General features: G+C 38.1%; 1 protein-coding gene across 2 annotated transcripts in view; it reads right to left on the bottom strand.

The window, feature by feature from the left end:
- The window catches only part of LOC150089819 (glutamate-gated chloride channel-like), a 301,453-nt gene that overhangs the window by 135,973 nt on the left and 137,934 nt on the right, over positions 1–27,546 (bottom strand). For both annotated transcript variants that reach the window (XM_090389662.1, XM_090389663.1), the window contains exon 2: positions 9,165–9,283. In XM_090389662.1, coding sequence (XP_090245788.1) covers positions 9,165–9,283 — 119 coding nt within the window. The remainder of the gene's footprint in view (positions 1–9,164; positions 9,284–27,546) is intronic.

Below are 27,546 nucleotides of genomic sequence, written 5' to 3'. Positions count from 1 at the left end.
GGGACCATGTGTCCTCTGCCCCCTGGCTGCGAAATGCCAGGCGCCAGCACTCAACATTCAACACAACCCACACATGCACTGTACATACCTACACATACACTCACTTGCCGGCATTGGCGTTATGTCTTGTCAAGCCGACCGGGCTAGCCGAGTGGGTAAAGTACCTGCCCGACAACCCAAAGGTCGCGGGTTCGATTCCCGCCTCGGGCTTGGATCAAAGTACTGCAAAAACCTTGGGAGGTGCAATATGGCCACAGAAGCCGATGCGCCAACAACTACCAAATCAAAAAAAAAAAAAAAAAAAAATGTCTTGTCAGATGCATCTGCGACTTATAGGGGGGAACCCTGGAGACCGCCGTACAATACACAAATACTTTAAATCCCATTAACCCGCGGCGTATAGGGGAAACCCTGGAGGCCGGAACAAAGTACAAAGAAACAATAATAATAATAAAATAAATAAATAAAATCCCATTAACCCAAAACATCAGAGTTTGTCGAAACTGGTGGCATGAACATGTGACTTGGTGCCCTGACAAATGGGGTACAGTTCTGTTCTCTGATGAGATTCTAGACGTTATTTCATCTGGAGACAACGAGGAATGCGATACTTTTCCTCCAACATCGGAGAAACGGACATTTACGGTGGAGGATGGTGTACTCGTGTAGGGCATAATAATGATTACAGCCGCAACCCGCTTCATGTTTTTGAGAGGGATACCGTAACTGCTCAGACGTACCGAGAATAGATCCTGGAAGTTCCGTTAATGACAGAAGAAATTTTTATGTGCCTTTTTCACAAAGTAGCTAAGTTAGTCGATCTTAGGCGAGGGTATCATGGGCTTTTCTCCCGGCCACTCGGGTTTTTCGTCCAGAAGACAATTTACAGACAGTATATACGGAGCAATATGGCCTTAGTTGCCGATGCTCCTAAAATCCTTACAACGTCAATAGATCCTCGGACCCAATATGCGACTTTTTAGGGGTTTGGTTTGCTAAGATTTGCTTTTCATGCACAACAACACCACTGCATATAGACTCAAATGGTGGAGGAACACCTTGAAACTGATGATATCCAACGACTGCAGTGGCCAGCATGATCATCAGGCTTAAATCCGATCGAACATGTGTGGGACTTCCACTTCCTTGGGCGTCGCATTGCAGGTCGACAGCCAATTACTCAGTCTCTTGGTAAGCTAAGGTCTGCGCTGGTGGAAGAATGGGATTTGTTGCCATAGAATCATATACACACACACTTATATGGAGCATGGTTCACTGCTGTCAGGCCTATTTAGCCGTTGGAGTGATCATAGGCCATATTGATATCACGTGACCATATTTTTGAGAACCTTGTATCGACTTCTGTAATCAGCTTTTTGGTCATTCTTATACAACCCCTATATATGTCCCTTATACCTGTCCGAAGTTTCTCGCTGTCTCCTCGTTTCATCCTTATTCTGTGGTACACCATCGTACCAAATTTTGTCCCGCTTCATCGCAAGCTGCACGATTAATTTTGTCGAGCAGTGTAGCAATCATCTGGTTTGTTTTAATACTGTTGCCATATAGTGCATTTCCAGTCTACGTATAAGAAGTAGGTTGTGGTAACTTTTGTGGTTTTTTTTTTCACACCATGACTAAGTTAGTCAGAATACACACACGAACGGAATAACACGGCCAGATGAGGCAATTCTCAGGTGTCGCTACTGTGAGAGTTTCTTTTATCGTCCCTAAACAAAAGCTATTTAAACTACAGTAGCTTCCGGGGCATAGCAAAGTCGACTTGAACTCGAGTTGTAAAAATTAGAGTCGATTGTACAATATGGCAAGAAGGACGCATGGTGTTTTATCGGAATTACGCAAGTAGAGAGAAAGTCATTATCCCTCTCTATAAGGTAAGACGATCAAGCTTGGAATAATTGTATCCAGGTATGAACGCCGCATCTAAAGAAACATATCTAGAACTTCTAAAGAAGGTGTAAAGAACACTAGTTTGACGAAGATTGCTAAGCATTATCGATATGAGGAACTGCTCAGATGGTTGGCTTGCAGCGCTTAGCACCTTAGGGTGAGGATTTGATTGAGCGTATAAAACCTTGAAGGGGGATTAGTAAAATGAACGAGGAAGGAATATTCTCACTGGTGAGCGAGACGAGACAAGAATCAGAGGGCACGAACATAAAATCTTAGGGAAGACAGTGTTCTAGATATTATGATGTGGAACATTGGACTACGTTGCCTTCATGAGTGGCCGAGTGTAGAGGCTGGCAAAGTTCAAAGAAGAATTGTATAGGCACCCGTTAACGATGTAAATGATATCATATAAGAATTCGCTTTAAAGCTACTCACCGAAATGAAATTCGCTTCGTATCTTTGAATCTCACGAGGCCTCATTAAGCTCGATACATCGGCATTACTTGAAGAAAAGCTCAAATTCGATGAAACTGTTCACAATACTCCTGGCATCATTGTATAGACAAATTAACTTTTCTGCTTTATTGCTTTTGATATCAATAAATACCCCTTATAGTTATTTAAATGTGTTTTCCTCACAGAGATCTTTAATTTTCGGCGGATTTTGCTTTTGTTACAGTGATGTCTGTGTTTAGAGTAATCAATCGTTGCACACAAACGCTCTCGCAGAGAGTGCAAGTGAAATTTTGTCCAACGACGTTCACCTCAGGTATTCTGACTTCTCTAACTCCACCCACCCCTTCCCGAACTAGCAGTTTCCCTGAATCTTTAATGCATCCTTACCAGCATTAGCAAAACGTTTATTCCTCATCTTTTTAAATGAATACAGTCTTTATGAAATAAATTTTCTTCAACTAAGGCTGGACATGCTGAGAAAAATTTCTCCCATAAGCCTTATAACTAGAGTCCTTCAAGGCTGGAGTTAATCCACAAGGGTTTCATTATACATACACTGGCCAAAAAAATACTAACTTTTATTCAGTATCGAATCGAGCAGCTTTTCTTTGAATAAAAGCAAGTGTGTGGTACGGCATGGATTCCACAAAGTGTTTTAGGGCGTTTTGGTCTAATTCTAACCATTCTTCTAACAAAATATCCCTTAGCTGCCACGAAGTTGAAGGAAGGACTTCGTTGCCGAATAGCTCTCTCCAGTATATCTGACACATTCCAAACAGGATTCAGATTAAATGAATGTGGGAGTCAGAGAATATGGTGGTAATCCGTGTCATCCTCTTTGAATCAATCATTCTTGCACGACGCACTGTTGCCTTATCATCCATAAAGTGAACATCACTTTCGGAATAAAAGTGTAACACTGCAGTAGACCTGATGCAAAATTCAGGTACTCCCTGGATGAAATTCGACTTTCCACTGGTGCCAACGGACCCAGCCCATGCCAACAAAGCATTCCCCATACAATGATAGCACCTTCAGATGCTTGGGTTGTCTTAACAAGGCAAGCAGGGTCCATCGCTTTGTGAAGTTCTCGCCACACTCTCTGCCTACCATTAGTGCAAAACAAAGTGTATCGTGATTCGTCTGACCACATGACTTTCTTCAATCGTTCCACTATCCCATCACGACGTTCTCGTCACCACTGCAGCGGAATTTTCATTTTTCTCTCAAATAAGTGGCTGCCGAATGGGCAGGCATCTGCTATTACCCTATTTCTTCAATTCCTTGCTCATGGTACGGGTTGAAATGGGGCAGGTCTGGGATTGGTTGAATTCAGATGTTATTTTCTGTACAATGGATGTCCTATTTTTCCGTACAGTCCTCAGTTGAGATGTGGAAGAACCGCTTGCTTTCCAGTCATTAAAAACCTTTAAGATGGCTTTTGAGAAACCAGTTAGTCTTTTCTTTCGTTTCTCGATCATGGCTCCTGCTAAACGTGTACCACGATAAGACCTTTTTCAAAGTCTGATAGATCACGCGTTTACTCCATCCTGGCTTCAGATTACTCGTCAGATTGCGTGAAAACGAGTCAACACCTGAAATCAGTTTTCTTTGCATTTATTAGCAATTATTTACATTTCTTCTTTCTACGATTGTCTTAATACAAAGATTTTTTGGCCAGTCTGCTTATTACATAATGGCGACTGAACGCAAAGCTAATTATTGGTTATTTTGGAACTGCACCTAGGCAAATAAGGCCGTAATGTGTCAGTGTATCGTGTCTGCAAATTGCGTATGTTCGTTTGTCGAATATTTTGTCGAAAAATCAAACAGCAGCAGCAGCAAACAAGTCTCAAATATTACAGAAAAATTTTTGAATTCAGACGATATCGATGTATAAAAAAAAAATTGGAATACGTGGGTGTGTATTGAGTCGTGAAGAGATGCGGTTTCTTTTCAACAAGTAAACAAAGTCAGAAATGAATTTTAATTTTATTTTTTTTACCAGGATTTGCCAACGCCATCCACTTTTCATATGTATTAAAAAGATCGTCCAAATACGCGATGTTTGTTCTCATTCTACCCTCCGGGAATATTTCTGATTGGGCAGGTTTTAGATAATGCAAGAAAAAACATTTTCAGATAGAGCCAATAATTACTGCTTAGTAAATGTGAGATCCAGATGAAAAATAAAAAAAATCAAATGTAAAGAAATTCATCGTTGATATTACAAGGTGTATTAAAGACTCCTTCGTAAATATTTACTTGGTAAAGTATAATCCGCCAAGAGCTATCTTTCGTGGTACAATCCATCCGCTAGAGAGATTCCGTATTTTTAATTGAATCCAGTGACTTTTCGATTAGTGTTCAGTAATCATATCGCGCGAAATCTTTTTGTGTAAGTTCCAGCAGGAGCTAACTCGCGTTTTCATGCACGCTGACATTCATTAAATTATCTGCATGTTTCTATATTTGTGCCAGACATCCGGAATAGTATCTAATATTACTTTCACCCGTTCATTTACCAATGACGCATGCCCATTGTTGATTTAAAAACTTTCTAACGAGTCCTTGTGTAAATTGTGTCGAATTTTAAGAATTGTGGTTAGTAAAATGGCGGATTTTATGGTTCACTGCGGTTACATTATTTCTAATATTTTGATTTGAAATCTTTCAGTATTGGAAGGGTTGAGGCAAGTCATAATAATCGAACAAATAGCCAGAGAAAGCCATCCATCAAACTCATGTGTTTCACATGCCAAAAAGACTATGCAAATGAGGGAAATGCATTTTTAAAATTTACAGATTTGTTCATTCATGGCTCATTTACCCCAAATTTAATTAATCAGCAGCAGACTGAGCTCAGTCCCAATCCTTTCGATTATTTCCATTATCGAGAAGTATGGTATTCAGTGAATTAAAGAAATAATTGAGCAAAAACTATTAAAATAATGCAGTCTTCAATCAAAGTTTGACGATTAAATCAGGGCCACTCTTATGTTTGTGACATTTTATTTATTTATTTTTCTGTGGTATTGTAACTCAATAGACACAGTGAATCTGTATACTTATAACAGAGATAAATTGCAAAGTTTATATTTTGTCAATTTAAGGAAAGTCATGCATGACTTATGTCCTTGCAAACGCTTCTTGATCTCCTTTCTAAGAGTTCTTAGAGTCTCGTACTACCCACAAAAGAAAAAGTCCAAAATTATCACTTTGGACACAGCAATCGCTTTTGTATGCTCGAGAATCAATTCCAATAAACGCTTGCCCTGAGAAATTTGAATATTTGAAGTTTCGTTTTGCTCATCAAGTTACTTAGAAAGACTTACTTCAAATCGCGATAATGTAACTCCTTAAAAAAAAAGATAAATTCTGTACAATAATAATAATAATGGTCTTTTCTTCAAAAACTTTGGACGGGCTTAAATAATTTTCGTATGGTGTCTGAATCTCTTTCTCCCCGGTGGATTAAGGAAGATATGTGACCACCAGACTAAGAAGCTTTTATAAGTCTGGAATGTACTTTCCTGGTGTGCTATCGATTGCAGATTTTTGTGGTCACGTGATTAGCGAAAAAGGTATACAGTAAGAAACCAATCACAGTTCCTTACACGCTCCTTTTCCCTCTTCTGCCTGTCTGCACTTTCTATTACGGTTTAGTCCTAGTGCAGCCTTCTGTCTAGAAGGGAGTATTAAACAATTTTGTTATTTAACACCAGCAAGCAACTAACACTCTTATAATTAGAAATACAGATGAATTATGGTTGCGCACACGGCCATAGATTAGGCAAATCTCCTCGTCAGTTTGCCATTTGTGCGAAGAGATTCTCCTGATCGTTGTCTATTACCAGGAAGGTCCAATCTTTCGCGATGATATGCTTGGTGGTAGTACTAGGATGAAAGCCCAGCGCCAACTGATTCAAAGTGCGTCGAAAGTGGAGACATTTCTTAGATTCTTCAGCCATTCCTTGCTGATGCGGTCGCAAGGCACCTGTTGGGAAAACTATGAACTAGTGTAACATAGAAAAACACTGGATATACCACCATAATCCACGGACATGAAGCCCGAGACTTAAGACCCTTCCTCACAATGAAATTCATACGTTACATTGACCCGACGTCATCAATATCTATGGACATTGATGAAAACAGTTCTGAAAATGGAATCTCCATGATTGCGTATGGGAAAAGGTTACACAGATGGGTGGGCAGTGGTTATATTCGAAGATCTACTTACCACAAACTATATATATAATAAATTGAACATTCCTTTTAACCATATATTGATACTCAATATGTTTGAGTGCCATATATTGATACTCAATATATGGCACTCAAACGATATCAGAATGGGAACCATTCATCGAACCATTTTTAACTCGAACTGTTCAGTCAAAAGAAAACTGAAAATATAAGGAAGACCGAGGGAATCGTTAAAAGCGTCACGATTCGGCTTGGTTCTATGAAAAGAGAGAAAACAACTGTTAATCACAAGGACCCACAATCAAATCCGTTTTGTTGAAAACTAGAACTACCCATAACGCAAAACTAGTGGCAAATCCAGCATGCAGAAAGTCCCGACTCGATATCATGCCAAAATTCAGTGTACTAATATTAATTTGCAGCCACCTACCTTAAATTGATTTTCTAGGAAATGCGTTTTATCCGTCTTTCCCCACTCACCATATATCCTCCCACGCAGGCAGTTTATCATACCGGTAAGCTGTAATGGCAGATTAAAAATATTCTCCAAACTTTGTACGGGATTGTTGAATGCAAATGCGTAATGGCACCATAATGATCCCAAGACTCAACTATCTGTACACTTCCCCCCCTTTCCTCCCGCCCCCAGACCGACAGAAACCACATTAGCCATTTATTTCTCTCAGTGTTGTCAGCGTCAGAGTGTGCTTGCATTAGCGAGAGCTTCAAAAATTTTCTAACTAGATTAGTTTCATGAAAGAAAGCACGAAGAAAATAAATCATCTGTTGCTGAGCCGAGACTCACAAGAAAAATAATAATCTGCACTCCCGCTGTCGAAACCCGAGCACGGAGTGGCAGAAAGCAGAAGAATTGATGACTCTAAGCACGGGAAAATTATGAGCTCTCGACAGTTAGGATCGAGGGACGGGCAAAAGAATACACTCCCGTGTTCCAAAAGAGAAGGAATTCTTCCTTATTGAGGACGATGCGATTTCTCATTTTCTAGCGGGAGGAAGGTTAGGGGGACTGCAAAAATCGTTAACACGAAAAGAACTACGCTAATCTGCTGCACGAGGATTTATTCTTTTGCGATGTAAGACAGGAAACAAGTCGTCTCTACGTTCTGCAAACGTTGATTGAAAACTGGGTTTATTCATCTGGCAACAAGAAGGTAAATGCTAAAGCAGCGCCTTCTTTGAGTTCTTGGTCAAACGAAAGCAAGAATACATTTTTAAATATGAGAAAGAAAAATAGGTCCTTCTTTAAACTTAAGAAGCATCCTCTGTCGGAGAACGACATAACTCTTCTCTCTCTCGGTTTTCTATCAGATAAACTTTCCACCCAATATTTAATCTAGCTCTTAAAAAAATAAACCAAAAATTGATTCAACTTGCTTTCTTCTGCGCCACTTGATTTTAATTAACTGAACATTCATATTTCCTTGGTTACTGCGAATGGCATCTATTAACTGTTCTGGAGATCGTTAATCTATTTCGTATCGAATCTTGTTCAGTAACCTAAGTCCTCCGTGTAGCTTACGCCCATCTAAGCCACCCCGAGCACAATGTCGAAAATTAATTACCAATATATGTGACGTCAGTTTCGTATCGTGTGGCTTCCCACTAAGGTAAGGCGGGAGAGGAAAAGGGGAAGGGTAAAAGCAAACATCCAAAAGGGATTATAGCGATAAATCACGCCAGGGACAGGTGTAGAGTTTCAGTCTGCGAAAGTAATAACACTGTACATCGTAACCGTGTCTACAGGTAACCTATGGTTAGTAGCAAATAAAGTTGTTAATTGGTCCTCATTTAGAGGGGGAAAGAAAAGGAGGAAAAATCAAAAAACTGCTGACCATAGGAAAACTTGCGTCCTCTGAGTTCCGACATTCGAGGTCCACAAAAGTCAACGAAGACAAGTCCGGTATACAGCATATTGGAACAGCCAATGTGTTGTTGTTATATTTTAGGAGCATCGGCGACTAAGGCCATATTGCTCCGTATATTCTATCTGTAAATTGTGTGTGTTCTGTTTGCTGGATGAAAAACCCCGATTTTCAGGGAGAAAAAACCACACCATCTACGCCTGAGACGGACTAACTCAGCCACATTGTGATAAAGGCCCATAAATTCCTCACGTCATCGGCAGGACTCGAACTCAGGTCTTTTCCATCCGGTTTGGGAGGACCGCGATCCTACCAAATGTATTGCGATGTAATGACAATCGTAGAGGCGTTCCATCATGGAAATCCACCATTTGAGGACACTTGTTTTTGCAAAAATACCCCTCTTCTCATTAGGCAAGGTTGTCCCCCTCAGACAGCTTTGGAACGTTGCCATACGAGTAGATATCAATGGTGGTATACCATTCCTCGCGATATCTACTTTGATATAGTGTCTCCAATCCTAGAAAAACAGTAGCCAACAGCTACCTTGAGCGGAACCTTATTCTAATAATATAAAATGGCATTAGGAAAAATGCATTATGAATAAGCTTTTTTTTCCCCTTGAGGTGTTTCCAATACAGTAATTTATCGCAAACAATATATGTTTATCATTATCCATTTTATTTAAATAAAATCGCCTACCACGTTCCGTGGGTAGTTAAAAGCACGATGACACAGAATATTAATAAGAGCTTCCAACATAACCGTGTCATCTTGACTACGAAGAAATGGACGGTCGTTCTTCCTCCGCACAGCACCATCTGCAAAAGAAAAACAAAAAAATCTTCATTATCAGAACACTGTGATCAAAAGATATTATTTGTATTACAGATACGAGATCATTGTCATAAGTTACAAAGGAAAATGATTATATTATCGAGTAGTAGAATTAAAGTTGAGATCTTGTAGAATTGCAGATGTACTGTACTGGTAAACTTGGTACTGATCAGTAAAAGACCCACTTGAAAAATGTTTTATAGAATGCAGCATTAGTTTAAAATCTAGAAGTTTATCTAGAAAGAATCTAGAATTTGGCAATAGACAAAATTTGCTTCCTATTTCCCTAACTGTACAGAATTTAGGGAATACGATTCATTAATAAGAAAGAAACAATAAGAGAGGAATGAGGAGTAAGGAAGTTGTAATAGGATTTTTAGGAGCATCAGTGACTAAGGCCATATTGCTCCCTACATACTGTCTGTAAATTGCGTGTATTCTCTGGTCCATTTTCTGTTTGCTGAACAAAAACCCAGAATTTCGGGAGGAAAAACCATGCTACCCTCGCCTGAGACCGACTAACTCGGCCACGTTGTGAAAAAGACCCATAAAAGTTTCTCGCGTCATCGACGGGACTAGAACTCAAGTCTTGACCACCCGGTGCGAGGAGGACAACGATTCTACCAACTGTACTATCCACGAGGGCAGAAAGAAAGAAAGAAAGAAAATGGTTTTAAAAGGAAAAGAAAAATAAATATACGTTTTAAAAAGAAGGGAAAAATGAAATAAAAATAGATTTTTAAAAGAAAAAGACAGAATGGAAGAAAAATAAATGCGATTTAAAAAGAAAAGAAAAAAAAAGTTTTTTAAAGGAAAAGAAAGAAAGTAAACTAATCTTTAAAAAGGAAAGAAAGTATGAAAAATAAGCGAAACGATATTAAGGTTACTTTTCATAAGTTAATATGAACAACATTAACCCATGCTGCTAAATCCCTGTCTGAATTTTCTAATGTTTAACGTCAATAAAGTCGTATTAGCTTCAGACAGCATATCGTATTTTCCAATTCGATGTCAGCACACTAAAAACCTAAGAAAAGCTGCCTTACCTTCAGAACACAACAATCGTTACCACGGTAACAGCTGATAGTTTTATAACTTCGATAGATAATATTGGGAAACAAATACTACACCACCAGAAGTGTTTGCTTTTATTTCCAGCAGCCAGAATACCCCTGGCGAGAATAATAAAAATCACTAAAAAAACAATAAATCATTATTTATTTTGGCTGATGTTTTATAAGCTCACTTTCTTCCACCATTTGCCACTACTAATATTCAACAGATCATATTTCTTTTCCATCCTTATGATTTTTATTAATCGCAAAATATGTTTATTTTTACTATATTTTCATTTCAAATGTATATATTTAACCTTAGAGATGGAGGGGGAGGCTAGAGAGGTCTACATCAGTGGGTCCTAGCTTCCCTTGGAACATAGAAATGCCAATGTATTGTCAGTACATAAAGGTAGTTCAGAGAGTGAAGTGAGTAACTACCGACTGGTCAGTCTGACTTCAGTGGTAGGGAAAATCGTAGAGGCAATGATCAAGAGTAATTAATAATCAATATTTCAATGAAAGGACAAAGGGTATTATGCCAGGATGGGTAAATTAGTTAATGATCAGCGCTAAGCACAGCTTCTTTGGAACAATTTACATTGACTTCAGGGATGGTAAGAAAAGTGGCAGCCGTTTTAATGCAGGAAAATGAGAGGTTACACCTGGGGAACAGCAACTCCAAAATAACTTATACACTTTGTTCTGATTGAGCTAAAACTGTAGAGGAAGAAAGGGATTTGGGAGTTAGACACAGCCAGACATGCAGTTCTCTGAACAGTGCATAAAAGCAGCAAAGAAAGCCCATGGTATCCTCTCAATGATTAATCAAACATTTGCTTATAGAGACTGGAAGGTCATAATACCTCTGTGTACAGCAACCGTAAGACCAACGCTTGGAATGCGGTGTCCAAGTATGATGCACGCACCTTGAAAAAAAGACATTGAGCTTCTCAAAAGGGAAACTCAAGTACGGGCAAGGTACTAGCGTCTAGATGAGATCGGCAAGATATGCACCCAAATTAGGAAAGACTTCGAATATATGGAATAACGAACTTGGTCACTAGGCGCCTCAGAGAAACTTGATTGAGAAGCATAAGATACAGAGAGATGAAAGTAAAAATGAATGAGGGCGATATTTTCACTGTTATAAGTGATTCCAGAACTAGGGACCATAAATTCAAATTACATGTTTAGAATGAAACTGCAGGGAGTTTTCTCTTAAGCAGTAAGCTTTTAATTGCTGGAATAAGCTGTCTCCCTGGGTGATTGAGGCTGACAGCATAGAGAAATTCAAAATTAGTTGGATAGATACCTATATGAGGAAAGCGCAGAACAGTTTTTTATTTTTTGATTTTATTATTGTGGATAAAGGGAGGGTTGAGCGGGTGAAGACTCCCAGGATTCAGTACTGGGCCAACTGCTGTTTTCTATAGTTATTAAGGGCATTGATGAAGGTATATCAGGTTAATGTCTAAGTTTGCAGGTGATAAAATGGCGGCAGGGTGGTTAACGATAGTAATAAAGGTAACCTACTGCAGCCAGACCCTAGAAAAAACAGGCAGATGGGCTGAGAAATGGCACTTGAAGTTTAACATTTACAAATACAAGGAACTGCATATGGCAACAGTAATCTCAAATTAACGTACAGCTATATAGGACCGCACTCAGGGTAATGGAAAATGAAAAAGACCCGGTGGTAACAGAGCATCAATATGAAGTTCTCTGAACAGTGCAGACAGGCTGCTAGACAGCTCATGGGACTTTTCCAATCATATATAAGAACTTTCATAGGAGGGATAAGGAGGTGATTATCCCATTATATAAGACCATAGTTAGGCAGTATTTAAGTACTGTATACAGGTCTGGAGGCCTTATTTTAAGAAGGATGTAGATCTGCTGGAACGGGTTCAGAGAAAGGCAAAGAGATTGGTGCAGGAAGCAAAAGGGTAGTCTTACCAAGAAAGGTTTCAGTTGTACACATTGTAGCGTCTAGAGATATAGGCATCTGGGAGGAGATCTGATTGAAGTGTTTAAGGCTCTGAATGGATTGAGCAAGCTGAATGTTGATGGGATTCTTGATTTGCTGCAACTATCCTTCCTCAAACTGAGGAAGGATAGTTGAAGAATACTCCTCGTGTGTAGCACAGTTGGTAGGATCTCCGTCCTTCCCACACCGAGTGGAAAAGACACGAGTTCGAATCCTGGAGATGACGTGAGGAATTTTTATGGGTCTTTTTCACAATGTGGCTGAATTAGTCCGTCTGAGGCGAGGATAGCATGGTTTTTTCTCCCTGAATCTCGGGTTTTTCGTCCAGCAAACAGAAAATCGACCTCAGAACACATGCAATTTACAGACAATATGCAATTTAGGAGCAACTAAGGCCATGCCTTAGTTGCTCCTAAAATCCTACAACAATAACAATTGCGGAACAGATGTGCGGAAGTTTGCCTTCAGCAGCGGGTGGTTGATTGTTGGAACACATTTCCATCTGTTGTTGTGGAAGTGGATGGTTTGAATAAATTCAAAGACAAATTACTGTACTGGAGGGGAAGGAAAGGTGATGTGGGAAGTTGTTTTTTTTTTTTTTTTTGGCTATTGTTTTATAAGCTTGCTTTTTTGTATCATTCGCCACTACTACTACTACTACTAATTATATTATAAATTTGGACTCAACAGCAAAAAGAAAATAATTTAAAAGAAAAATATTTCGCCAGTTTCACACGGCCCCTTTTCCTATAGGATTTGAAGTACATAACTCATTGCACGCTGTGGAAGTTGCTCAAAACTTGCTACATTCTGGGGAGGAAAGTCTTATTTATTTTGTTAGAAACCAAATCCTGGCAGCACAGCATTTTCTTCACCCGCGATACAGGGACAATAGAAGGGTGGAGCAAACCGCACTTACTTGAATTACTTCTAGAAGGAAGGATAGATTTAATGGGCTTAACTGCTGTCCAATAAAACAATAGTACAGAATAACATCAATCGCTGTTCAGCGATAAAAAAAAAAGTAAAAAAAAAAAAAGGAACTGACCTCCCTCTCTAGAAACATGGCGTTTTACCGAACGAATTCCCCCGTACAAATCCAATTGACAAAAGGCAAACGAAACTCATTTGATTACCGCACGTCAAGCAACCGTTTTTATTTGCTTTGTTTGTGTCTGCCAGAATTGGATTTAGTCCGTTCTGCAGTTGAAATGCCGCTTTTCGTGCTGCGATGGAGAAAAAGAAAACGCAAGGAATATAAGGAAACAAAAGAAAAACCCGAGATCTACAAAATATTAAGTGTTTGTGAGTAAACAAAGAGACAAAAAAGAGAATCAAAATGATAGATTTTCTGTTTATTCTCTGGGACAACCACGTAGAGAAGATCTGAATTTAGAGCAGCGACCATACATTGAGCTCACTGTACTTCGTAGACGATGTATTTCGTGGTGTCGTGCACGTTCGAATATGCGATGCGCAGAATGCGTCTGCATGCTGATGACTTGTTCGCAATAGCCAAGCGCTATTAAAAATAGTTCCTTTGTACTCCGTAGCAGCAACAGATGAATTTTATTCGATAGGACTCTAATCAACCTTTCTATTCAGGATGTAGTCCGACTTTTAATCATATAGTTAAAGCAGAGAACAATTGAACCAGCCTCTAAGTGATTCATCTTGACCTTAAGAAATATTTTGAAGCTAAACAAAAAAGAGAAGGAAAAGAATCTAAAAAAACAAAGAAATACAAACTCACTTATTAAACAAAGAAAAGCCAGAACCCTCTTTCAGCTTAAAAAATAATCTTCATCAAACCCAATGAAGAAATCGTTACTATAACGCAATAAACAGTCTCATCAACAGTGGAGTATCAACAAGACCTAAATCACCATGTCAACTCTGACAAGTCAACCAACTTCACCTCTCTCTACGTATAAGGACTTCGGTATCATCCTCAATTCGTATTTAAATTTCAATTCATAGGGAGTCGTATTACATGCGAACGGACAGACGGACGAGCAAAGAAATAACAATTTCTGGATTTCCATTGGTCCGATTTTAATGAAATTTGGAAATACTCAACAAATATCTTTAAAAGATCCAGATATAAAATTTCACGCAAATCCCTCCATTCGAAGTCGAATTGTAGACGGTCGACAGACAGAAATGGTGAAGGCAATAGGAGCATTACGCGTACATCCTATAACGCGCCTAAAAGTTTCACCATCGATTTTGGACTGTTCGGAGTATTCTTACCGAGTTAGATTATTTAAGACGTACACGATATTCTTATTAATTAGAATTCCACTCGCACAATGATAACAATTTTCCGTGCCCGCGTATGCGTTTAAGCTGTTCTCTTTTCCGTGAATGTGCCGTGTAATTATTTAAATAAGTGATTGTGTTCCTTTGAGCTTCATTTCAGAATAATAAACTGTATTTACCCATTCTTTCGCAGGTTATAACTTTGTAAATAGATCAGCAAAATTACGAGTAGACTTTCCTTATGGAGAGTTGAAAGACTGATTTTATTAGTTTAAATACACAAAACGGGATTTTATTGGCCTAAGAACTTCGTAAATTTCAATTATTCATTTTTTAATTAGATATATAAAGCTCTTTGGCAAGATGAAGTTAACGAACTATTTGATGTCATCGGAAGTTATCGTATAGTAATATTCTGTTTTAATCTCATTATTTTTCACGATTTTATTCCCTTAATTTTCGTTAACACGTGCCGTCTGCAGATGACAAAGCCAGTTTTATTTGAATCTAATTATGGCTGCATAAATTTTAATCTCTGGATATAATTTCTGTTATTTTCATATAAATAAATAACAAACCTTTTGTATTATTAAGAAATCGGATCCGCGGGTAATAATACTGAGAATATTAAGCCTGATATGTTTTGTTACTTTTCGAAACTCAATGATCATATTATTTTTTTGTCTGACAATATTACATTCCAAAATAAAATTTCTCAGAGAAGTTTAACAGGAGGGAAAATCAAAATGCAAAGACAATTAAAACTTTTAAGGCACAAATTATTGTACTATGAGTAGCAGCTGGTTCTTATTCCATTTCTGCAATTCCATTTCGAATAATATAATAGATTTATATCATTCCAAAGTCTCATTAAGTTTATATCATTCCGTTATTTTATTGGATTATATCATTCAATTATTTCATTCATATGATTAGAGACATGGTTTCGTAGTAGTCGAAAGTAAACGCCTTTTGCCATACCTCGAATATGGAGAGAACCCCAAGCCACCGTGACCACTGCTACTTTTGTATGGTTTAAAAAAATCTGTGGATTGAAAAGCTGTACTGTATCCCAGCATACCATCCTCTATCGCTTTGTTGCCACACAATAAAAACCGACCAATTTCCAACCCATCTGCTAGAGAGAAGAATCTTTAGAACTGGATGATGAATTCAACAGGATAATTGGGACTACACCTCAGAAGCCTGTTCACGTAAATCGCAACATTTATGCACGGTTGCAGAATCTGTGCTATTGCTTTGATTGGTCTTTATGAAGAAACTGGTATTAGTCATAATCCAGAAAACTCGAACAGCGAGTTCAAGTAAAAGTTTGAAAGCTGTGTTGCTTCATACTGGGAATATACATCCATCGATTCCTGTTGCGCACCCAGATCATATTAAAGAAGATGACGAAAATGTGAAATGTGTTGGAGCAGATTAAGTACCAGTAAAAATAGAATGTCTGTGGGGAGTTTAAGGTGGTTTCACTAAGTCCTCTTGCTTTCTCTCCCTCTGAGAAAGCAGGGAAACAAATGACTATAGGAAAATAAAGCGGTCTGCCAGAATTCCTGTTAATGCGATGCTTGAGTGGAATTTCTTGGTCCTGTTGAAGAACTCCCAGTCCTCTTCAATCGGACCAAGCAACTCCACTCCAATATAACGTTAATAAGCCTGAAAACAGGAAGCGGCGAGTTTTCGAAACGTAACCATAAATTATATAAGTGTCTGGCATTGAGATGGTTCAACTCATTAAAAATTGTATAATTTCAATAATAAATTACTTAATCTACCACGTGATATAATAGTGCAGTATCTATCAATTCATTAACGTGATAATGAACATTCACGTAGATCCCTCTTTGCGAATGTTAAACATATGCGAATGTTTCTCTTTGCGAATGTTAAACATATGCATTATTTAGTAAGAATCAGTTGAGAATTACTGCTGTTTTATTATTACTGCATATTTTATCAGAGCTGCAGAGATAATTATTTAAAAGTAAAAAAAAAACAATTCTTAGCATTCTGAGAAAGGTGGTTAAGTTCCGAGTAATATTTCAATCATAATCACATCATCGTTTTAGCATTTTTGTATATCGTTCACATTTAAATTATTTACATTAATTATTTAACATATGTTATACACAATCAGTAGCGACTTTAGTTCTTTCGTAGAAAATAATTTAAAAGGAAAAAAAAAAAACACGAAGGTTTCCAGTTGGAGTGGATCACCTAAATGATAAAGAAAAGCCCAAAGATGATATTACATTCAATTATGATTAAGTAGGAACATTGTTGAATTGTGTTTTAACATCTTTATTATTCATATTTCCAATTGAAGTTTTACTACGGGTAAAATACACATTAGAAAACGATGGCGTCACCAGAGGATTATTGAATCTGCAGATCTTCATTTCATAAATTACAGGCAACAGGTAGAAAGTGGAAAGGGGATAAACATTTGAGAGAGAGAGAGAGAGAATGAAATAAAGAAGGAAGTGTGAGAAAGCAAGAGAACACGTAAGTTTCTTCCACGGGGAGATTGATTCCAGCGAGAGGAGAAAGAGTCCACGCACGAAACTAATGGCCTGCAGTGAGTTCGTGGAAAGGCAATACATGGACTTGTGGTGACGCTAATGCAGAGTATGCTTCACTGCTCGCAATTCTCGTGCATCTGGTGATACATTAGTCTAAACGTAGCTGTTTCCACAACCCTGGCTTCTCTGTCGAAATTACGAAGTGCTCCCTCAAGGCATCGAACAGCACACACTTCTAAAAATAACATTAGTGGACTTTATTTCGTTGTTCCGATTCTAACGATTTCACTTTCCTCCGTGTGATGTACGGAAATTACCTTCCTCGGTGGTGCGGTGCGCTCACTCAAATCACACCCCTAACGCTTTTCTCCTCCAGTATTTCGTGTATCCAAACATCAGACGAGGATGGATAAGCATATGCTGAATAGCCAGATAGGTACTAAATAACGTGCTACGTGGTTTGAACACTATATACTAGTATACAGTGCGAGCACGTGGTAGATTAAATAACTTATCATTGAAATGATGCAAATTAAAGGATTGAATCACCTCAGATTCTATACAATTTATGGCTACATTTCGGAAACTCAGTTTCACCTTCTTCGGGTCTGTTAACGTGATACTTGAGTGCAGTTTTTTGGTCCAGTTGAGTACTCGTAGTTTTCCTCAACCGGACCAAGAAACTCCACTCCAGTTGTATATAAACCATGTGCAAGTATTTCATGAAAGAAATTTTTCATTATGCTTGTTTTTTCGAGGGGGATTCAAAATCGATTTGTATTCACTCAGACGTAGTTGGTCTGATAATTCTTTTTTTTTTTTTCTTTTCAGCGCTGAATGAAGTGAAGCGTCGATGGATAAAGCGGAATACATGTCAGTGACTCGGTTCCTCTTTCTTCAAGGAAAACACCCAAAATAATCCACGAAGAAATGGTCGCTGTTTATGGAGAAGCCTGCCCAGATTATTGTGCTTTTGGCACATTGGTATAAACAATTCAAATGTGGAAGAACCTGAGCGCGTCACGAAGAAACCCTAGGACGCCCAGCAACTGATCTAAAAGAAGAGTTTTGCAGAAATTGAGACATTAATCCTGGAAGATTACCATATTAGAGTAAAATAACTAGCTGCTAAGCTCCAAATTAGTGTAGAACATCATATATGCAACTATTGATGGATGATGTTCTCATCCATGAACAGCTGCATATGAGTAAAGTGTCTGCTAGATGGGTTCCCAGACTTTAACTCCTTACCAGAAGAAGGAAAGGACATTGTGCACATGAAATTCTGTGGATATTTCAGGAAGAGCAAGAGAAGTTTTTCCCTGCTAGTCACCATAGATGAAACTTGGATCCATCACTATGATCCCAAAACTAAACAAATGTCAAAACGATGGAAGCATGCAAAATCACCACTCCTCAAAAAGGCAAAGGCACAACCAAGTGCTAGCAAGGTGATGCTGTCAGTTTTATTGGATCAGCATGGTGAAATAATAACAGGTTACGCAGTTCTCTTGCTGCGTGGCTTTTTTCCCCATTGTTGGGGTTTATCTCCCCTCATTTCGCGTGTTGGAGCATGTGGGCATATGGACTTTGCTCCACTGCCAGACCAGGGGAATGCCATCCTCTACATCCCCTTACTTCTCTCTTTACCCCCTTCTCTAGTACATTTTGTACTTCCCCATATTCTCTCCCCCTTTTTCTTTGTCCAGGAAGCTCAGGTGAGCGACCATGGCGGAGACCAGTCAGCGAATAACGGACGATCCTGGCTACCCAGTGGCGTGTGCGGTTACGTTTCAACCTTCTGTCACAACCACTTTTGGCGAATACAAACCTTTTTCTAAAAATCCTTCTCCCCTCGTATACTTTTTTTTTTTTCATTGTACATTCACGGCACTGACTGTAGTTTCGCCGTTGAACGTGTTTATTAATTTTCTTATCAATATTGTGTTAAAGCATTGTGTCAACCGATTATGTTTTGTCGCCGTAGTTTTGCGAAAGTAGTGCATTTCAATCGTGTTCTAAAGACGAACGAGAAACTATATGAATGAAGATGAACTTGCCATTAAGCTTTTGATGAAACTAAAGCATGTGACCCAGATATTTATGAGGATTTGAAGAAGGTTAATAAAAGATGTAATATCCAGATTACACTTTGGAATGGACCAAGAGGTCTAGAGAAGAGCGAGAATATGCGGGAAGGACAATGTGTTCTCTAACACAACTACTAGTGAAAAGAGCCCATAAACAGTTATATCCTTCCGACAGAAGGTATTTCTCAACGTCTGCTGCAACGCATCTGTCAAACAACTTTTCTCCGTTGTGGCCTGTTCTTACTGGAGCATATGGAATGAACAAACTGGCAAAGGCAAACACAGCTGATCTTCGCAACTGCTTTGACGGAATTTTTCTACTGAATAAGTAGTCTATCATATGTCCTAACAATGAGCCATGCCTCGTGGTATTGCTAATCCCCAAATCCTTAAAACGTGTTTAGAATACATGTACGTGAAGGTATGCTTCCAGTTGAGATTGTTTTGAATTAGGGTCAAAGCGACTCGAGCCACAAAACGCTGGTCTGTTCGATCTGTAAATTGGGTGTATTCTAAGGGAGGTTTTTCAATGTTGACGGAAAAAAGCCTCGGAAAACTTTGCACCACTGTTAATGAGTACAGCGAGCTTAGTCCTCATTGAAAATATCAAGTTCCGCGTGTCTAATGAAATTCGAAAGCAGACTGTTATGGATATGTCAAGTGACATAGCCTTCCCATGGGGGCTACATACTCACATGCAAATTCTGGACACCAAACAAACAAAATAAAACAAAATACAGGATGGATCGCAAAGTATAAGATTCAACTTTTATTCGAACAATTGGGCTCGCTGAATTTTCGCTTAAATTTTCGATATAATATTAAAAATTTCCCATGAAGTTGCTTTAGCAGAATCTCTTAAAGCTTTGCAGAGTATTAGCTGTCCCACCGAAATGGAATGCGACAAAAAGGAGAAGCAATGAAGCTAATTTCATGTTTTTAGTCACTCCAAATCTTCTATTCAATCTTTTCCAACAGTCCAAGCCTCTAACAAGCTTTCACATAAGCAGTTCCATAGCAAGTTGGCTCCTACGGAGGGTGAAAGTCGTGGGCATGCTTTTAGAATGAGGAAAGAAAGGAAGAGAGGAAGCAGAGAGAGAGAGAGACGGGATGATTACGTCTTTCTCTCTCTCTCTCTCCTTGCTATGATGAAGTTACGTCGGCTGGTTATTAGTTATGGCTATCGACTGCACCGTTTCCATGACAACGGAAGTAATAGGGTTTTCCCCCACTTCCACTGACTCGAGGTTGTTGTTCTGGATGGGTCCCGTCAGGACGTAATGGAAGCGCCCCAGGAAACGGCACAACGCACCTGATTGTGGCGCGTGATAATGAACATCCTACCCGTAACAACTTAGCTTCCTTCTCACCTCCGGGCTAACAAGAGGCGCGAGACAACGTGCTGACGGCTGGGGAAGTTAGCTGTTCGTGCATTTCGGAAAAGTCGAATAATGTCGATGATTTAAAGAAGCGGAAGCTTCGCTTGTTTTATCCCAGGTGGCGTGGTTGCCCGTGGTGCGTTAATGATTGCCACTTGTTATTGCCACACCGGAATTCACTTTTTTTACAAGATTATCAACTACTGAGATTTCGGGCATTTTCCAGACAGTTCTTCCAGAAATTAATCTTATCTGGAAATACATCGATTTTTTTGGCCTTGTTTTTTTGTTATAACCATTCAAGAAGCAATTTGGGAGCCCCTTTTGTGTCGGGGCCCGGTGTAGTTCCTTTTCCACGATCCTAGTGGAACAAGTGCATGACAATTTTGTATAAATGATAAATAAACTAATTTTTTACTCCTTAGTTTTATCTATATTTATAATAACTCCAAAGTGCTACTGTATCTTGTAAGGTTGAGAACAGAAAAAATACTTTTATTTTTGACTATGATTTTTCAAGAAATACATAAGAAGGAAGAGTGTTATAAATAGAGGTAAAAGGGATAAATGAAGAGGAAGAAAGTTAGTTCAGTGAGCCTGGAGTTCAGCTGGGAATGGATACTGATTAATTGATTCACCTGTTCGGAATGGTTTTGAGAAGAAAGAGGTAGAACTGCAGATGCCAGTTAAGAAGAATAGCGCCCAAATATCCATTCTGTTAAATAGAGGATTTGTAAGAGATGGGTCATTAATTATTTTGGCTGCCCTCTTTTAGATATAGTCTAGGATCTCGAGAGGTTTGGTAGCTACCTCTCATGGGGGAAGAGTATTCCGTAGTAAGGTGGATTTGTGATTTTATAGTCAGCAGCTGTTCAGAAGCAAAGTAATGCGAAGAGCGAAAGAGAACATCGTTTTTTCGAAGAAGAGGAAGCAATATTTTTGATATTCTTGGGCCAAGAAAGCCCAGGAGTCAGGATTATCCCCAGTAAGAATACATGACTTCGTCTGAAAACCCTTTGAATGATGTTGAAAGTGAGCATAGGAGCAATAGACACTTTTTTTCAAGAAGACAGGACTGAGTTTTAGTAGGATTGAAGTTAACTAAGTTGTTATAGCGACATTGGGGAATTATTTAGAGATCAGAATTTAGGAAACTGGTCACAGATATTCCAGAAATTGTGTTTGTGTGTGTCGAACTGGAAGATGGAACGCTGTGTGCTGTCATCACATAAAATGGGCAAGACTTCTAGTTAGTAGAAATAAGTGTATTAATAATATACCGCAAGGGAAACAGTGAGAGAACAAATAAAGCTAGAGCTTCCTTAAGGAACCCCTAGCATTCGAGAAGTTTCATTATTCAAAGAGCCATTTTCAAAATCTGAGGAAGTCTAAAGAAGATGCTCTCCAGAGCTAGGAATTTCCAAATTTGCTATCAGGAGGATAACCGAGTTTTTAAAGATTTAGCATCTCATATTTGGAAAGCCCTTAACGAAGATGACCCTAACCGTGGATTGGAAGTTGCTGAAACATTCAAAGAAAAGCGCTAAGAACAGTCTGGACTAGTCGATAAAATTCTGTGGTCTGAAGAAGCCAGATTAAATGGGCAAAGGAACATAAATAATTGGTTATTATGCCTTAGAGAATCCGCAGACAACAATATTAAAGAATGAAATGCACTAGGAATAACCGTATGGGCAGGAATTTTGTCAGGAGGTGTTGCGACTTTTCTTTTTTGTTGACATAGTCACTGACGATAGCTTGATGGATATGTTAAAAATAATGTGGTCCCGGTTACTGCATCCAAAGTTAATCTAAACATGTATTTTTCATGCATTACGCTCTCCTCCTTCATTATGCTAATATCGTGCATATTTTGTTTCTTTTGAATGAAACATTTCCTGGAAGGTGGAGTTATCGTGGGTTGCCATCGAAAAGCCACTTTTATGAAGACCAAAATATTGGACACCTGCTCTGATATGAGTTTTACATATTTAAGTTGATAGTTAACCTTTTTTTGACTTATATTTTCTTTGTATATTTAAAGGACTAATTGGACTATTCCAACTGCAGAATGGAATTCTCGCTTCAATTCAAGGGATGGTTCTAAACTTTTGGCAATGTAGTGTGTATATATGTATATATATACAGTATATATATATATATATATATTATGGAAATTATTTCAAAAGTTAGATCCGCTGCTGTTGACTGGGTAGACGTAATGCAAATGTAAATTTGTGAAAGATGACGTCATCTGGAACTGCAGTCATTTCTGATTCGTCTTTTAGAATGTCAGGGTGCAAACTGCAAAATGTAGATTAGTTTCTGGAATATAACACGCCCATACACGTGAAGAAAAATCAAAACCGACTACAATATCAACTTCGCTTTTGCGCTAGGAGACCTCCCAGTGGAAGGAAGCAAAGAAAGGTTCAGAGGGAGGAAACGCACACGAGGCAGTAACTCTTCGCAGGGAGATCGTGCAATTTCAACGCGCGCACACTTGAAGATATAAATAGCGCAACATAAGAAAGGATTATAATTACAGTTGAAAGCACTCTGAGGAATTGAGACAAATATTTTAGAGTGAATGGATTGAAAGAAAAACAGACCAGAACGATGAACGCAGGCAAAGAGCACAAGTTGTATTTCTTTAACCTTTTACTCAACTACCAGAATGGGGAAGCTGAATCCAGTGAAAAGTGACATCGTCTTTATAAAAGTACAGGAAGTAGATACATTCAACTGAAATCGGGATGTCACATGGTAAAGAGCTGATGGTCCCTCAACGCGGCATGGATTTAGGCAGTTATGGCTCATACGGGTGCTCGTACTATTTCTATTTTATTTAGTACAATTTCTGAGAAATAGAAATCCAGAAATTTTACTGATGCAGAAAATTGGAAGGGCAGGCCAAATAGGTATTTAGGATTTACGAAAATCTTGATACGGATGCCAATGATCTTCACACTTCGAGCATTATTTAACATTTTAACAAATGCACTGTAAATGAAACTAAAACATCCAGAACTGGATGGGAACTGTACAATCAGATTCGCTGGAAAAGCAGAGTAGACGCAGTTGCGCAATCTGGGTGATGGAAAGACATCATAAGTAGTGTAAGTGTTGTTGCGATTCTCGATAAAGGTGGCATTCTAGGGATGTGAATCTTTCGGATGCAGTGTTTTCCTTTATAGGTGATGTTCCTGGTATGGGGCTCATTCATTCAATTGCAATTAACGCATTGATGGAGATTTTTCAGTAATATTTTTATAGGATTCCGTTATCGTAGGTTTCAGTGGTTATCCCAAATGTAAAATCTTTGAAGTGCCTGTACTCGAATACTATGGATGGACTAGAAGAGAGGGAAGTCATTAATTGATTTTTAATTCAATTTCTTTGCAATGTAATTTTCAGGAAATCCATACAGAGGACGGTTATTCCAAAAATTGCAACAGATAACGAAGGTATAATAAAAAAATCAATTCTGTGAATTTTGAGTTGAAAATTATAAAGGCCATTCCCAGTAGCATAGTCTGCTCTGGTTTTGAAAACAAGATATTAGGAAAGATGACATTGGTAAAGTCTCATTCTTTCTGAGATAAGAGCGGATTCGGTTTCAGATGGATTAAAGTTAACTAATTTTTCCTCCTTCTGAAGAATTCTTAAAGAGTTAATTTATGTACAAATGGCCGTTTATGCATTGAAATGCAGAAACAGCCAATGAAAAATCAAGAAAGTTGTTGTATACCATATTATTAACCATCTCACTTGATTTGATTTCTGCCCACAATACTCCACGGCAATTTTAACTTAACTATACACTAAGAGCGCGGGCGTGCTTGTGTGTGTGTGTGCACACATACTTCTGGATTACGGCAGCTGTTAGAAGAGGCCACCATCGAGGCCTGAACGAATGCGCAGAAATAAAGTTCTTGGAGACCTTCAGTAGCAGTTCGTTGAATATGTTGTCATAGCAATCAGTTATCGCTTCCTGCATTTTTTATCGTTGCTGGGGTATTTTTGTACGGCTATCCTTTCAAAGTTTCAGCAGGAAGAAATCCGGGGTAGTTTGGTCAGGTGGTCCGGACGACAAAATCGCTTTGAAGTAATCCTTAATCGAAAACATCTTTCAGGATCGGCGTGGAAGCACTAGTTGCTCCATTTTACAGAAGCGTGTGTGTGTAGCTTGAAAATAAACAGTCTCTCTCTAACCAGATATTGCAGATGTCGTCCAACAGTAAGTCAAACTGTAAACAAACGATACGCATTTCAGAAACCGTGCTCTGATTCACGCACTTTTCTATTTTGCTAAATATGCCCTACAAAGTGATAAGTTACTTTACGATTATCCTTTATGCACATTACAGATGTTTTGGCATCGTGAAAGTATCAGCTGCTGTTGTCCCTATTAGAAAAATCTAAAATATTAATATCTGAACAAATTTTATGGCGAGAAAAAGCAGCTGAGCAGAAAATATGCGCAGTTACACACAAAATATAGCGAACGTGAGTGCTTTGATACGTCAAAATGACTGTATATAACCGACATTATATCAATATATTTTGATGGTACCTAATTAGGTAGAATATACTGCTTAAAGGGTTAATTTCATAATTCATTTTACTATAATTTAAAAATAAAACTAACTGATTTTAGAATAAGATATAAAAAATAATTTTAGGAAAAATATTTCTTCTTTTATTTGCCACGGAACTGCCGCGTCGAAGAGCTATTAATCTTCTATAATTCCATAAAGGTTTCTTTGTTAGTTAGTACATACGAATTTTTGAGGTATTTATGACTTAACGAGATTTTATGAATGAGATTTTAAGACATCACGTGGATTGATAAACAAGTGTATTGTAGTCGCATTCTAAATTATCACCCCCATGTACGATATTTAACTGCATTTTGTAGTTGAGCTTGAAGAGCAGATTTTTTTATTCTATAGGGAATGAGGGGTAGAGCAACTTTGATCAAGTTTCTTTACCCCTCAAGTAGAAGTAATAGGACGATAACAGCTAAAGTATTTTTCAGTATGTCTTGCAACACTAATACGCTTTGCCCAATGGTGCACCAAGGTTTTAGTTCTTCTCAAAAAATTCTTGTGGTTGGCTATCTAATCAAGCGATCACAGCAGAATAATTTGCAAATTTCCCTCCGAAGATATTTCTTTAGATTTGGTAATAGATGATGAAAGTCATTAGTGGATGAATATCTGGTGAACTGGGTGGAAGAGGTGCTAATAGATATGACCCAGCTGAAAGTGCAGTCATTTGATAAGTTTTAAGATCACTTTTCTCCATTTCTTGTAGAAGTAGTACTCCAGTCAGTTGCTCACGTACAAAGGAAAAAGCATTATTAAGTGTGACCTCTAATTTCGTGTATGTGCAGATAGATAATACATATTTCAAAAGAACGCAAACTAATTATTCCAATATTGGGAGCAAAGCAACTTGATCATCCCTCATAACATAAAGCTAGCGGTCTATGGAATTTTAATTTATTTTCTCCCCTTTTCTTTTCTCTCTCATTTAAAAGAATAGTCGTTCAATCACATGACTACTTCATAAACCCATAAATCGCCATTTTATTCTACTCCCATAATAGCAATTGAAAATGAGCAAAGCTCGATAAGAAGTAGACTTGTTGTTACAAGATCAAAGATTTTAATTTTTTTAAAAAAATTAAATCTCCAAAGGCTGTTTTTAAGGTGAAATTTGTAACCAGCTTTATTTTTGGTTTTTTTAAAAAAACAGAAACTGCTCTTCAGTCGAAATGCATTGTAGAATGGTGTTCAGTTTTTAAACTTAACATTTCATGAGTTTTTTTAAGTTCCTTCATCTTATTTCATTATTATCACTCAGCCAAACAAGTGATAAGTTACTTTAGATATAATAGAATGCGAGGTGAGTCACTTAATAAGAAGCTCCTTATGTTTTTAATACTGAAATTTATAAAAGCTGTATAATAAATTGGAAGTGGGGAATTATGATTACAATTCAAGATCTTCCATATCTTCCATTTAAATTACTCTCAGGAATCTTTCTTCTCAGAAACTAATGGAAGAGCAAAACTGTAGTCTCAGCTAGCGAGGTCATCGCAAAGAAACAAAGCTTAATGGAATGCGAAATCATTAAATAAGACTCAGCGCATGTCATTTCTTATCTGACAACGCGCAATCCTCTGTCGTGCGATAATTTAAATGAAGGAGTACATAATTCTATTATATCTAACATTAATAACATAGTGGTTCTACTCACATATACTTTTTTTAAAATGGCGAGACTTAAGAAATATCTTGGATTTAAAGAAATTCACGTTAATAAAGAATTTCTTAAAGATGTAGAGTTAGTTAAAAAAATGACAATTCCAGTTGACTGTAAATGTATTTGCTTTCGTTCAAACCTAAGAAATAATTCGGTGGCTGTTATTAAGCACTCAGACGAGTTTCTTGGTTTTGTACGAAAAACTGTTCAACTCTGGTGATCAAAGGAAAACAAAAACTGGATTCAACGTAATGCTGTTTTATTCTTAATTTATAATTATTTATTTAAATTAGGCTGTATAGAAATTTTCCAGCAGGATACCCCTATTTTTTTAGGTTGCAAAACCAGACATACCGATCTTTACAACACACACTTAATTCACAAGAGGTGTCATGGCCTGAGCCTCTTTTATGGCAACCTAAGAAGGCGGTCTTGTCCTGCTTCCTTCTGCTTCACAACGGGGAGATGTTACGTAACAGAATGAATCGAATCACAGGGTCGTTTACTTGTTCGCCACTTACCACGGAATTCATACCTCGATTTTTTTTTTTCTCTTCTGAGCCCATAGCCCGAAGCTTCTTCGCGTAGTCTACGATGACCCTGAACGTAACTCGGCACAAGATAAAATGCGAATCGAAAAAAAAAAGAGAGAGAGAAA

Source organism: Mastigoproctus giganteus, chromosome 2 (genome assembly GCF_048544385.1).
Source record: "Mastigoproctus giganteus isolate SK-2022 chromosome 2, ASM4854438v1, whole genome shotgun sequence".
In the NCBI taxonomy this organism is placed as follows: Eukaryota; Metazoa; Arthropoda; class Arachnida; order Uropygi; family Thelyphonidae; genus Mastigoproctus; species Mastigoproctus giganteus.
The sequence above is the reverse complement of the archived record's forward strand: the minus strand, read 5'-3'. Positions and strand labels throughout refer to the sequence as shown.